At 40.9% G+C, this 15,328-nt stretch overlaps 1 protein-coding gene across 1 annotated transcript in view; it reads right to left on the reverse strand.

The window, feature by feature from the left end:
• The window catches only part of igdcc3 (immunoglobulin superfamily, DCC subclass, member 3), a 69,268-nt gene extending 57,283 nt beyond the window's left edge, over positions 1–11,985 (reverse strand). The window contains exons 1-2 of the mRNA XM_084935532.1: positions 11,683–11,985; positions 5,924–6,229 (exon numbers count right to left, since the gene is read on the reverse strand). Coding sequence (XP_084791658.1) covers positions 5,924–6,229; positions 11,683–11,746 — 370 coding nt within the window. The 5' untranslated portion in view covers positions 11,747–11,985. The remainder of the gene's footprint in view (positions 1–5,923; positions 6,230–11,682) is intronic.
• Positions 11,986–15,328: the final 3,343 nt, after the last annotated feature.

Below are 15,328 nucleotides of genomic sequence, written 5' to 3' on the forward strand. Positions count from 1 at the left end.
TAGAGGACTAAGTTAAACACATTTAGTCTCTGAGCGGCATCGACACCCTTCTGCATCCTTTTCCTTGTTCGTGGGCTTCACTTGCCAAGTGATGCTGTTTATGCAGGCAGTTATTTTTAAAGCTTAAGGATGCTGAATCCAGCTCATCCTTCACATTATGGAGCAGCTAACAGTGGATATTTAGAGCTCTCCATGCATGTCTGTGCTCTGTACATGGCTGAAATCGTCTGAGCACAGCTTAGGACTTGAGCACAGTGGCAAACATTGCGCTCTTAATTTTGTTGGTTCAGAAATTGTTAAATGGATAGAAATTCCAAGTTTTTTTTTTAAGATTCTGTTTAAAAAAACAGAGTAAATGAAGATGATAAGGCATGCCATGAGCAGCATGGAATCCCTTGGCGATTTTCCACCGCTTTTAGGTGAGTGATGTGCCATCTTCAGACATAATAGAGATTCGCTCCGCTCCTTCCCCACAGGACTGCTGGAGAAGTTTCAGCGTTTGTCAGCATAACTACCCACAGGAGGTTTTTAGTATTGCTGTTTACTTAGCTTGCTGACAGCAAACAGCATCTTTACTTGAAGTGGAGCGTGTTACAGATAGTCAGACGACCATCGTCGTTGCCTTTTAGAAAATGAACCTGCTCTCAAATCAGAAAAATAGCGTGCTGTAATAAAACCGCTTTGTTGTTTCCGATTTTTAAATGAGCCAGAACTGAGCATTCATAATCAAGCAATGAGAGCTGCAGATTGAGTCAGCAGGTGCAGAGTAATAATCGGTTTCTGGTGCAATTACACAACCGAGGTCAGAGCTCTCATTAGTTTAGCTTGCTCGTTATGAGCAAAAAAAAAAAAAATTCTTTCTCCATCAGTTCATCTGAGCTATGCTGGCAGACAGATGGAGGAGTGCTGACCACACAGCAGGAGGGAACACTCTCAAGTTAACATCAGCCTATGTACCTGCCCACACGAAAGGGGGCAACAACAACAAGTCTGCAATGTTTTCAAAGGGATACATATGGATTACTGTTCTATAAGTGAAAATATTTATATTAAACTCATTCTCATTTGGCAAGAGACAAAGGAGCCCGCCAAGAGGCTTTATGTTTAAATATTAAAGCTATGTTTTGCTGATCAATATGACAGAGAGATCACTTGCTTCACGGCAAGCTCGGAGGAGCAAGGGAGGTGGAACAGGGAGGGGGGTTGATCGAAGGCAGGGTTTGGCCTGCAGACAAAGGGAGCTAACAGGAGATGTAAGGATGGAGCTTCAGCGGTCACCCAGGCAGGAGCTCCTGAAAGGGGTGGGGACAGGAAGGTCGGAGCGTGATCAAGAGCTACACGTGCACGCACAAGTACAAACACGCTCATGAAACCTACCATCAGCTCCACATAAATCACTCTTCCTCGCTGCTGTCTGAATCTGAGTGGCCGCTCGTGGCAATCTGTCCACAAAGCTCTGAGGAGTGGCGAATCGCAATTTTGCAGCTTCTCCCACATGTAGACTGATGAAAACATGTTTCTTTACATTTGCATCCAGAGAGGAGTTAAAGTCACATGAATGAGTGGCGTGGGTATAAACTGAGGCACTTTTACAGGCTTCCTCTGTCATGTCCTTTAACCCCCCCCCCCCCTCGGTTTCTTGTTTTTTTCATTACAGTCTTGTTGAGAGGCCTGCCATATAACAGTAGTTCAATTCACGTGATGGTTTTTGGACTAAACAAGGTGGATATTATGCATACTGAAGCGATTTGTAAAATAATAACATAGTCACGTGCACATATGATGCTATTTTGCTACTTATTACTTCAGTCACGACTCATATTCACAGTGAATTAGCTTATTGCGTGCACACTGCTGGCTTTTTAGATCTCTTCAAACAGTCCCTGAGGTCAACTGCAGTCTCTATATAAGAGTCGAACAGGGTGAACACATATTTCCTACCAAAGCTTCAGCTCTTTCCAAATAATTCCAGACAAACAGACAAAAGCAAGTCATTTCAATTGATCCTAAAAGCTATTTTGTAACAGAGGGCTTTTGTGGTGTGTTGCCTGGTGACGAGGGTGTGCTTGTGGGGGAGGGGCGGGAGCCCTGGCTGGGTCCACTGTACCAGGCTTGTCATTCATCCAAATGATGAAAAGCTTCCGGAGCCTAAGCTAATGAGGAGGTCTGAGAGAAAGTGAGGAAAGAGAGAGAAATGGACTATCAAAGAGATAAAATTTGGGAGGGAAAAAATTCCAAGTGTTTCCTGGACCGACTGTCGATTTAGAGGGGCAACAGGGAGTCAGTCCTGCACTAGCTCCCGACTGTGAGCTCACACAAACGGTTGTCAAGCAAATAAAAAGTAAAATTTATGAAGGGTGGTAGTGTGCAATAAGATGGAGGATTCATCCACTGGGAGGGCTATAAAGAGGCTTCAGTAATCGCACCACCTATTGCATCACAGTGGTGCAAGTCACTCTCTGTTGTGAGAGGGACTATAACCCAGCAAATTACCACTAAAACACAAAGACAGAGGCAACATTAACAAACACTGTGAACAGGAAAAGAAACAAACACGAGTCACTGGCCCTGTTAAGGAGAGCATTTCTTTATTTTGTTCCATTTTTCTTTATAAAAATGTTGAAAACACTTTGTCCTATTTAATCCATGCCCACTGCATAACTCTGGCAGGCCAAGAGAAGATGAAATAGAACAAGGTTTTATGTTATTTACCTAATACCTGGTGATGAGTGCCACGAGAACACATCTGGGCTAAACAGGTGACCTCAGAAACATGGAGTTGGAGGAGTGCCAGAAATTAGGTTTAGTAATAAGGAATGCTATTTCACTCTTTACAGCAAATGTATAGTATTTCAGACACATACTGCAACAGAAATAATACAGGCTTGAAAGCCATGTCGTGTTTCCTGTTTCAAGATTGGGAAAAAACAAGATCTCAATTACAACAATGAAGAGAATGAAAGATAACAATTAAATGAAACTGTAGTATTTTATGGCATATGTACTAAAAGTATCAAAGACATGACAGATAAAAGAGTTTATTTCATTTTAAGACTACAAGTTCTTACTTTTAGTGATGGCTTTTCATCGAAACTCTATTAAGGAGGAAGACTGACGACAAGAACAAAGCCTTGTCTCATTCAACGCTTCGTCAACAAACTGGTCAACACAGCTCAGAGGGTCAAAGCTCAGAGGTCAGAATGTGACTTTCAGTAATTCACTAGTCCCTACCTAATCAATACCAATCAAGGGTAAACCCGGAAAAGGTCAGAGGGAGAACAAAGCCAAGTCAAAACAGGATAAATCAACCGTGAAAGATTTTGAACTTGAGCTACCATGTTCACTCAAGGTTTGCTTTGAGGTTTGCTCCTGGTTAAATTTATTCACTGTTCACTCATTAAATCTGTTTTCATTCATCGAATTTTCCAGAAGCAGAGGGAGCGAGAGGACTGCGTCACACTTGCATAATTCTTAATTGTTCATGCTAAAACCCTAATGAACCATTGAACTAAAGAAAGATTAATTTGCTTTACAGTTAAATAACAATTAGAGAGGCGTAGCTTGACATTGTTGCGCCCTTAAAATTAAGTGTGATTATGATACGATTTGGAATCATCAGAAAGGATTTCAGATATATTCAAGGCAGATTAGTAATGCAGAGTGTTGCATGGTTGGAGAGTGGAATAGATGCTTTCATTGAATCACAATTCCACACTAGAGAAACATTGATATATATGCGTGTGTGTCTGTGTGTTGTGTTGTATTTTAATAACACCAACAACAGTAAAACAAAAATATCAGTATAGACATCGTCCATCAAAAAATATTGCTAATGGAATCGACCCAGAGAATAATAACCATCTAGCTAATGCTATACATACTGAAATATTTAACAGCTTTACATAAAAATGCAAATTAACTATATTTGAGAATAATGTATTTTAGGTCACAAAACCTTATTATCCCTCCAGGACCATGTGTTAGTCTAACTGGGATTCAAACTGAATCTCTAAATGAATAGAGCCTGACTCATATATCAGCTTGAGTCAATATATCGCCTATTTCCTGGTATGTGTTAGCTATTTGCCGTTATATCTGCGGAATCTGCATTTCTAATGGTCGATAAATACAAAGAAAAGCAAAAATGGGGGAAACACCCTTCAACCGCTGTATAAGTGCTGCCAGCAACTTTTCTGCTAGCAACACATGTCCTTGAAACGACACAAAGACAACAACCAGCTGATCTGAGCAGAGTTGGGTAGAGCATAAACGAGCAATCCACAACTTTTTGTCACATTTAAACATGATTATTTTTAAATTGTGATGTTATATTAGATCAGCAAGGATTCAGAACTAGTTACACACTGCATGTGTGAGAGAAAAAAAATATTCGATGATATATTGTATTTTTCAAATCTCCAAATATCGGTGTGGGCATTGTTAAAAATCGTACATCAGTCAGGCTCCACAAATTAATGTGGGTTTTTTTTTCCACCAAGTATTCCTACCCCTGATTCATTTTGTGAAATGAAGGGGCACTACTGTTGACTTTTCCCTCATGCAGAATCAAAAATGTGCCGCAACAGAGGATTCAATATGACCTTTGAAAAGAAAGACCTTTTAGGGAGGCTGTGAAAGGTTGCATGTGCTTGACAACGCCAGCCACTGAGCTGCAGTGACTTTTCCCTCTGGCCAGTGAGACGTCCATGCTAACCTCCCTATCCCACTGGGTTAAAAGCTGTATTGGGCACAACAGCACAGCAGTACCCTGTCTACATATAACCACAGGAATCAACAGGCTTCTGTGAGCCTTTGTCCATCTCTGTGTTTGAGAATATACATAACAGAGCCTTCGAAAAAGACTTAACTCGGCACAATGTGGAGCAGTACAGTATCACTAAAACTGCAGGAGGAGTGTGGATCCTGGATGCCTTTGATTTAAAGTAAGTGGAGACATGCGAAACGGTGACAAGATTAAAAATGCAGTAACAATTAACCATGGCAACAACGCAGGGAAAACGGCGTTGAACTAGAGGGACTTCAAACAAAGGGTCTGGTCGTCATGCTTGAGAAAATGCACCTTGATGCCTCTACCAGTGAGTGGGTTGCTGGGTTTCTTCGAGCTTATTGCACTCTTACAAAGCAGCTTGGAGACTCTCAGTATGAGCGCTTGTTAATGCTAAATTCAAAAGGCTTCTATTTCTAAGCAGCACTGCAGATGAGCATCAGAAAGTTCATTACACTCAAAGACGTAGATTAAATTATTCAAGCAGCTGGGGATATATTAAGAGCATTTACTTGAGCATGCACAGCAGCAATACAGAGACTAAACCAAAATACCTGAGGTAAGCTTCCATTACAATGTTTACATTTTATTTATAGAAAAATGATCATAACTCAAAATCACAAGTAAGTGCTTGTGATTCTGCTTGTGTTGTAACTGCATTGACTTCCATTCAGTTAATACAATCAGTTCGAGACAAACTGATATATTGGTATCCTGATATAGGATAATGTAGGATGATGAAGCCAGTATCTCATAATGACAACAAAAGAGCAATAAAATCAACAGAGACGTCAATCATAATCATGGTCAGCTAATTCCAGAGTGAAGGAGACTTCCTCTACACGACCATCAGCTGGACTCTTTTTTTTTTTTAAGTCCAAAATACAACTGAAAAAAAATCTCTTAGTGTAATTCATATATGTCGTCAACTTTTGCTGTTTATTTCACCGTGCACTTTAATATACTGCAAGGGAGCACCGGTGTATTCAAATAAGTACGACACATTTAAACCAAGCAAAATCCTCCCTGGCTGAAAAATTTCACTTCCAGAAACTACCCCCCAAAATTCAGTAGTTACTGGAGACTGCTCGCTGCTACTACCATTTATTTATGCTGACGACCAAAAGAAAGACTTACTGGCTGCCTGAATGCGTGCCTTACGGCTCACCACCAACCCAAAGGAATTCTGGGCGATGCACTCGTAGTCACCCTCATCAGAGGAGCCGTCAGATTTGGTCTTCTGGAAGTGTGCAATCAGCAGCGAGCCATTGATGAAGGTGGTATGATGCTGGTCCTGAGTTAAAAGTAGGCCATTACGCCTCCACTGTGTCGTAATCGGGGGGATGCCATCCACCTGGCAGTGGAGCATGAGAGGCTGCTCCTGCACAGCGATAATGTCACTGGGCTCCAAGGTGAAGGACAGCTCTGCCTCACACATCACACCTGAGGAAACACAAACACATACATTTTAACACAAAAATAAATGGTAAAATGGACTAATATTTATATATTTATATAGTGCTTTTCTACTGTAACTCAGGACTCAAAAGGCTTTTTACAACAAATTTCCTTCAACCAATCACAAACCGTTTGTTTCTGTACCTATTCACCTGGTCACACAGATGCACCGGGCTAACTCAGGGTTCATCTTGCCCAAGCCAGGGACTGAACCACAGACCTCCCAATCAAGTTCCATTACAGCTCCAGATTGAGCTATTGAGTGTGCGTGTAAAATGTGGTGGCGTTGGCTGTGTATGATTACTGGAAACCACACGACCTCGAGTCGAGTAACTTGCGTTACCCACATTACGCTCTCACTTCCTTTAAGTCTATTTCATTCACACATTTTTACTGTTTCTGCTTTACTAAACTACAATCTCATTTTTATTTTTATCACCAATTCAGTGCTCTCCGTTTAAATGTTAGCAGGAAGAGCGCTGCAGAGTTTGGAGTAACTGTCAGTTTAAAGATTCTTCACAGCTTTGCTTTGACCTAACATTAAACACAGGTGCATATAAAGCTCAGAGGAGTCAGCTTTAATAGTAATGAGTAAAAGCTGAATTCCTAACATTAAAAAAAAAAAAAAATCTACACAGTGAGTGTAATAGTTGTAAGATATGTGTTATGTGACCTCCACGGTAGTCCTTCGGGGCCTTACTGCAGCATTCTATATAAGGTGGAGAGATGAATGGACCGAATACCTATAATACATAATCCTTATGAAAACTCCTTGTGAAATCATACATTTATTATCTTATGTGCGTCACAAAATATCTTCCTTTTAATTTACATTTATTTTTCTCTGTCAAGTTAGTGAAGCTTTTTTAGCCTTTTTCAATACCATCCATCCTTTTCAACAACCCTTACTACCCGGGGTCACAATGGATGCCAAACAGTGCATCAAAGCTGATAATTTCCACATTAACCTCTGAAGCAAACAGTAACCATGTTCCTAATGTCCTTATAGCTGCTCACCAGGCCTCACACCTGATGAATACCCATATGGAAAAGAAATATTAAAAACTTATATGATTTACTCATGAAAGTGGCCACTCTCTCATTACTTTCATATATTGTTTTAGTAAGTGTCCAAAACATACAAGTTTCATTTATATAATTTTTCAATGGATCTTATATCTGTTTTCACTCTTGTATGCTTTTCATACAAGTTTCACACAAGACAGATACAAACTTTTATTTATATATATCTTTTCCATCTGGGTAAAACGCCTTGGCTGAGCCACCTCCGGGCTACAGTCACAAGAGGATTCACCGTCTGTGGAGTGAACGCACCCCAAGCCAGTGTATTCTTGTACTAAAGACATGCACTTCTAGTCTTCTAGTGACTGTACCGTTTAACCTGTGGCTGTAACACTGTCACAGCTCATTCGCACTTTCATTTTCATCCATCAGCACAAAATTATGCAGTTTTTCTTAACCGCGCTCACAAATCTAATGTGGTTAGTGCAGATCAGATTTTCAGTGTCTGCAGTCTCTGAGGGTAAAAGAGGTTGCCGGGAGAATAATAAATAAAGGATGTAAACAGCCTGACTTGGCTTGGTACTATAAAAGAGGAGCTTAGCGAGCTCTCTTGGTATCACGTTTCAGCTGCTCATGGACTGAGCACTACCAGTTTCTGCCCCAGGCCTTGGAATCTGGTGGGACGGGCTAGGGGAGGGCAGCAGAGGGGGGCAAAGCACAGGGGTCAAAACACAGAACCTCTGGCTTCATCATTTCAAATTCCAGAAGAGAACCACTTTCCCTGAGGAAAAGGCAGGGAATTCACTGACACACTCCACGAAGATCACATATGGAGCATAACGCAAAGAAGCAGCTCTCCCTATGTTCTGTGTCCCTTCCTTACTTACACCCCCCCCCCCCCTTCTTACACTCAACAAGCATGGTAAGTGAAATGACCATGAGACCAGAAGAGACATCAGTGGTACCACTTGTGAAAAACAAGGGGGTGGTAATGGAGAAATAATTAACCCTTAGCTGTCAGATCCTGCTGCCTGAGCTGCTGCTCTTTAAAATGATGCCGGCCACAGAGCTCCATCTCATTTGATCCAAATAATATCCCGCTTTCAAACAGAATCAGGCGGCAGATTTAAAAGAAAAGAAAGAAAAAGGCAGCAGCCACACACCCAGGATGTTTTCCACTCAGCTCTACCTTATTTGTGTAAACTGAAAGTGTATTGGAGGCTTTTTATTCTCCTCTTTCAAAGCTGGCAAAAAAGACATTAATCAGTGTTATCAAGCCTCGGTGCAGACAGGATAATAACATTTTAGTGTTCAGTGTGTATACGGGCTCATTGATCTGGAGTGGATTAAACAACTTTAATGATTTTGTGTTCAAGCAATCAGAGTTTCTTCCATTAGCTAAAACAATCTGAGGTTGCTGGGCTCTGGCTTTCCCTATAAATATAGTGTGCTGCTAGAGTGATTGTTTAATGCCATTCTGAGCACTGGCTTGGTAGAAGGTTACAAACAACAGTATGAGAAAGGTCAGAGAAAATAATTTTCACCACAGCAGCAGATTATAAGACAGATAGATCCAATAATGCACAGGCAGAAGGAGGACAACAGAAGGAGGGGAGAGCCGGATTTTGCGCTCTGTGCGCTTTAGGTTAAGGTCATCTGTGAATGCCGAGCATCCAGGGGTGTGCAGAGGGAGAGGAAATCACAGCTGTACAAATTAGTGGCAAAACCAGTGGCCTAGCCACAGAAAGACGTTTGCGGGCATCAGGGTCTGCAGGCTTGGCTCTTCGTGCCTTGACGAGGAGACAGACACACATTCACACAATTTTATGCTCTTTTCATGCCCAGAAAACAGGCACTAGCGCAGGGGATTAGCGGGTAAGACTAGAGACGACCATCAGCTAAGTGCAACTCATCCTTTGGCTTGCTTACTATTGACAGATAAGTGTGGCGGGCTGGCACTAAGGTTTATTGCTGCAATAGTAGAGTGAAGATGACACCCAGTGACTCACAGATCAGAGCTAGCAGACACAAGCGCCACTGACAGAGCTAAGTAAGCTCAGGACACACCACAAGCAAAGTGAGGATACAAAGTTACTGACATCATATCACATGATAGCACAATAATAATGGGTGTAGTCCAAGTCCAGACATTATACTTAACTAAACTTAATCAACTAGATTAGAATTACTTACAAAAGGCCTTAGTTGTTGTCAACACTATAAGATTATCTTGAAAAACTATGATCTGTGATATAGTCTTAGAGATTCAAGTTAAATATGACATTAAAGGAAAAGTAAAGTTGACTAAAGCAGTTTTATCAGTAGTTACCTGCATTCTCTTCTCACTCTGTCATTATGTGTGTGTTAAGTGTGACTCTAAATACTGCATTAACTCAAAGATGGGGTTTATTTTCAATGCATGGCTTGATTGAAATGCTTCCCACACTTCACAAGTACACACACACACACACACACACACACATATATATATATATATATATATGAACTGTAGATGGAAAAACTGCGGCGGCACTATCTTGTGAGTGTCAAGAATTAAATAAAAATAGACTTTTGAAAAAACACCAAAAACTTGAAACTTTAAGTATGATTGAGTGCGTAAGTGCAGATGAAACAAACGAGAGTTGTGAGCATGAATAAAACCATTAAAATGAACAACTTCAATTCCTTTGCTGGTTATAAAGCCTCTAATGTCTGGCTAAAAACAAACAAACAAACAAACAAACCAATATTTATTTCTTTTCCTGGGGGAAAACTATATGTGCAGGACTGATGCTAAATTTCCCTCCTATAGGCTTCAGCTTGATATATTATTAATCAATACTCTGGTTTTCTAGCTACCTTTATGCTCCATCTCATTAAAGAGCGTGCTGCTTCAACTGATATTTACCCATTATAATAGAAGCTTGGAACTGTTTAGTGATGGTAATAATGCTAAGAAGTAGCCCATGAGGTGAAAAGAAAGTAGTTGCACAGTTCAGCTCTCTCCATCACTCATCTGTTGCCGGCGAACTGCGCAATCTTCTCTCAGATAAACCAAATCATTTTGAATTACAATGCAAATCAGTTTGGATTTTTGATGCTCTCGTTTTTCTCTGAAGCTCAAAACTCACAAGCCACCTCAGAGCCGTCCATTCAAAGCAAATAATTAACCCTCTGATAAACTGAACTTTTTTTTAATCATGAGATCTTCAGAGTGCTGCTCTGAACTCTTCCTGGCTCTCTGACTTCTTCAGTCCCCGTGAGATTTAAGGCCAGCTTTGGTCTGAATTCTTTTCTCTGTGTTATCAAAACTGCCTAAAATATCATAAAAAGTGCCTTTATCTAAACTGAATCTAATCTCTGCGGCGGCCAGGCACTTGAAAGCGCTTCATTTCCTTAATGTGATGGGAAGATTGGAGCTTCATCCATCACAGAGCTCTGTTTCTGACGTTTTTGTTCCCAGCCTTCTCGCTGAACATGTTATGAACCACTGTGTACAGGCCTTTATGATTCCAGTGGGGCCTTTGTGGGTCCCTGTGTGGTATGCTTTGCAAATACTCAATACTCTCTCTTGCCTTTGAATTAAGGGGGCCCCACATAGAGCGAGAGAGAAACTGTCTGTCACATTGAACAAAGGGATGTGAAAGAAAATTTGAAAAGAAAGAGAGAGACAGTCTTGACATTTAATCTGAACAAATATTCTCCCCAGCAGGCAATAACCACAGTCGTTTAATCTATTCTGAGAGCAATAACCACTGTCACCTCACCCAGTCGCAGGGTGGTGTGCTCTGAGGACTGGACAGTCAAGACCTCCATCTGCTTTGAAAAAGTCCCCTGATATTAAATGAAACTATTTATGAGAGGCGCATAGTCACTTTTTACAAGTTAGCTTGAAGAGTTAAGCCCTTCTACCATGCACACTGTTGGCTCCTGGAAACGCAAGACTTTCTCTGTGTAGGCAATCATAGTTCACCCTTAACTTTAATCTAATGTGGATCAAAATACGTGCAAATGAGATATCGACCCTGATCATTGGGGAGCTACAGCAAACTTGGGTGGGATGCCTCGTATCGTGGAGCTACCTGGACATCTGAGTGCTCCGAAGCATCTGTGCGTAAAAACACTTACAGTACAAGCGCTGCAGAAAGCACAGAGTACAACTTTAAGCACACTCCAGGTGTTGGTGCACATGTCGGCAAAGTGCACACAGACATTCCGCGGTGCACGAGACACAAGGGCGCTCACTCCGGCTCTTACTGCCCAGAATACAAACAGACACCGGAGAGGGGCCAAGTTCAGGGTTACTGGTCACTAACAGGCTCGTTGCTTGCTGTAAGCACCGGGCTGAGAGAGGCTGTCCTCTGTCACGCTGTTACACTCTGCTGCACACTACGCTATAAGATGATGCCACTTACCGATTAAAGCGTTCAGGAGTATTCCCAAAAAGCACAGAAGGCGGCGGCGCCTTGTGGATGCCATTTAAACACGGAAGATATTCCAGCACTCGCAGAGAACAACGTGAGATGAACAAACACGGGTCAAAGAAAAAAAAAGAGCGAAAGGAGCGCAGACGTCCAGCTTCAGATACTACATGTTCCGACCTACAGTGCTACATTGAGGTGGTGGCTCGCAGGGGTCGAACGAGATTTCGCCATTTTTAACCATATATCAGCAGTCTGTCAGCATCCCGCTCTCTCTCTCTAGCCTCCTCACTCACTCTGCTGTATCCTAAAAACTGCCTCAACCCCCCCTCCCTCCCTCTCCCTCTCTCTCTCTCTCTCTCTCTCTCTCTCTCTCACACACACACACACACACACACAGAGAATCTGGTCTCAAACAAAAGAGTCGACTGCAGACTGTTTTGCTCTCAGTGCACGAGAAACCTGCACAAGCGGCATGATTTCTGCATGTCAGGAAAACAAAGCCAACCTTGTATCAGTACAGATGACTGCTCCTAATTACAGCAATCAGTCATTATCCCAATAATAAAAAAGAATAATTAATTGAAATGATATCGATTTTCATACGGGAAATATGACGTAACAAGCTTCAGATATCAGAAAATTAATAAATAAATTAACAGACTGTGACAATGAATGATTTTTATTGTATGAAATTGGTTGATAAAAAATAGCAACCATCTGGTTCCAAACTGAACACATGACATCTGTGTTTTTAATTGTTCGTTAGTTTGCGTTGGTTTGGGTTTGTTTTCAGCTTCAGTTCTACGAGGACAATGAAACCAAAACGGTGTAACTGTGTCAGGTTGGCTGTATGTGTTTTATTTAAAGCTGATGGTTCAGCACAAGTGAACCTGATATGATAAATAAGGAAGGAGGGCTTCCGAGCACACGGTTACGACAAAGCTCAGCTGTTTAGCTGTAGACGAGCTCCTCCTAGTGGCGGTATTTATGAATCTGTGTACACCTTATCTGTGTCAGCCACGCGCTCCGTTTTTTACTGGACTAACACGTGTCACATGTTTAAAAACCACACTCAGTGATGACTTCATTAGGTGCAGCCTGCTAGTACAAGGATGGTCTTCAGATCGATTCTGCAAGTTGCAGGAAATTCTGGTCCATGTTGACATGACAGCATCACACAGTTGCTGCACATTTGTTGGCTGTACATCCATGATGTGAATCCTACCACATCCCAAAGGTGCTGTACTGGACTGAGAAATTTCAAGCCTTTATTTGTTATAATTTTGTTGGCCATGGCTTACAACTTGTGAAAAACCCCAATTCAAAAGCTCAGAAAATCAGAATATTACACGAAAACAATAAAACAAAGATTTTAAATAGAGAAATGTCGGACCTCTGAAAAGTAATCATGCATATGTACTCAGTACTTGGTTTGGGCCACATGAATTACTGCCTCAGTGCGGCATAGTATATATGCCCTATGCCACTGCTGAGGTGTTATGTAAGACCAGGATGCTTCAATAGTGGCCTTCAGCTCTTCTCCATTGTTCAGTCTCATGTCTCTCATCTTTCTCTTGGCAATGCCCCATAGATTCTCTTTGGAGTTCAGGTCAGGTGAGTTTGCTAACCAATGAAGCACAACAATCCCATGATCATTGAGCCAGGTTTTGGTACTTTTGGCAGTGTGGGCAGGTGCCAAGTCCTGCTGGAAAATGATGTCAGCATCTCCATAAAGCTCGTCTGCAGAAGGAAGCATGATGCTCCACAATGTTCTGGTAGACGGTTGTGTTGCCACAGGATGTCCAGAAGGCAAAGGACAAATATCAGCCAGAGAAAATTCATTGAATTTATTTAAAACAGCTGTTTTAGGTCCTCCTCCTTTAACCCTTTCATGCGTGGATTATGACAACTTCAGTCAGGATTTTTGTCTTAAGTACTTTTATTCATCTTTTCGTGCCTAAAGATGAATTAAAATCCCTATTGAGGTTGTCATACTTCATGCATGACAGGGTTAAATAGCAATAATTACAATGAAACGTGTCATACATCTCTAGTAACATTAAATGACCAGTGGGCGGCAGGGTATGGCGTGACACATCAGTGTCCAGTGTAGTGGTTTATGTGCAAGTATACCATCAACACTGACACAAATACAAGAAAACAGCCTTTGAATAGCTGTCCACTGTAGTGACCACTATGCGTGAAAGGGTTAAGGAGCAAAGTTACCTTTAAGCCAACCCTGCTGTGATTGGCTGCCCCTCGCAAACAGAAGGTTTGAACAGTAGGTATCTGTGACATCCAGAGCTGTGATGCTGCCTCCCAAGCAATATCTCTGTCTAAATAAATAAATAAACCTGGGTAAATTCCCAGATGATTAAACATGCAACTATTTTGCTGGTAATACCTGAAATGAGTAAAGAAAATCAACTTATTTAAGATAAGATAAGATAAGATAAGATAAGATAAGATAAGATAAGATAAGATAAGATAAGATAAGATAAGATAAGATAAGATAAGATAAGATAAGATAAGATAAAACTTTATTAATCCCTCGGGTGGGTTCCTCTGGGAAATTCGGTTTCCAAAAGCACAGCACCGACAGAAGTTACAGAGTTACAGAATATTATATATATATATATATATATATATATATATATATATATATATATATATATACACATATATAAATACAGAGACATATATAAATAAAATATACAAAGGGGATAAATAGAATAAATAGGAATAAAAATAAAAATACAAGTGAATTGCACATTTCAAGTATTGAAGTCTATATATTTATGCCTATTTATGCAAGATAATTCATAATTTTATTGAGGGGGTTATATTGGTTGGGTCTGATTATTGGGGGGGGGGGTCATAACCTCCCTAACCACCCTGGAAATTACACCCCAGCTCCCAAGTGTCCTCAGATGCTTCTATCAGTGTGTGTGTGTGTTAATATTAGATTAAAAAAAAAACAATTAGGCAAAGCAAAAAGCTTGTGAGTGAATGATGTGTAGAATAGAAAGTGCTTGAGTGCTCAGTTAATGTAAAGAAGTGGTCTACGAGTACTAAAACATCCTCGTCAGCTACTGAAAATCATCTTTAGCATCTTTAGTTTTTGCATTTGTTGTGGTCAGGAACTGGCAGGAGAAAATGAATGAGCATATTCCTCTGGTCTTTAAGATAGAGTCTTTTTTTTTTCTGCTCATTTCCAGTTAAAAGTTTTATTTGTGGATTCCACTAGAATAGCTTCACATAACTCAGTTTTCTCTCTCTCTCTCTCTCTCTCTCTCTCTCTCTCCATATATATATATATATATATATATATATATATATATATATATATATATATATATATATATATATATATATATATATAATATCCCCCACTTGCCCCTGCGGACAGGATAGACAGGATAGACTCTATCCCTCTATCCAGAGGCCTGGGAGCTTGAGGGTCCTGCGCAGTATCTTAGCTATTCTTATGTTCCTAGGACTGCACTCTTGTGGACAGAGATCTCTGATGTTGTTCCTGGGATCTGCTGGAGCCACTCGCCTAGTTTGGGAGTCACTGTACCTAGTGCTCCGATTACCACTGGGACCACTGTTACCTTCACCCTCTACATCCTCTCGA

Source organism: Perissodus microlepis, chromosome 1, assembly GCF_051167445.1.
Source record: "Perissodus microlepis isolate ML-2025 ecotype Zambia chromosome 1, ASM5116744v1, whole genome shotgun sequence".
NCBI classification, from domain to species: domain Eukaryota; kingdom Metazoa; phylum Chordata; class Actinopteri; order Cichliformes; family Cichlidae; genus Perissodus; species Perissodus microlepis.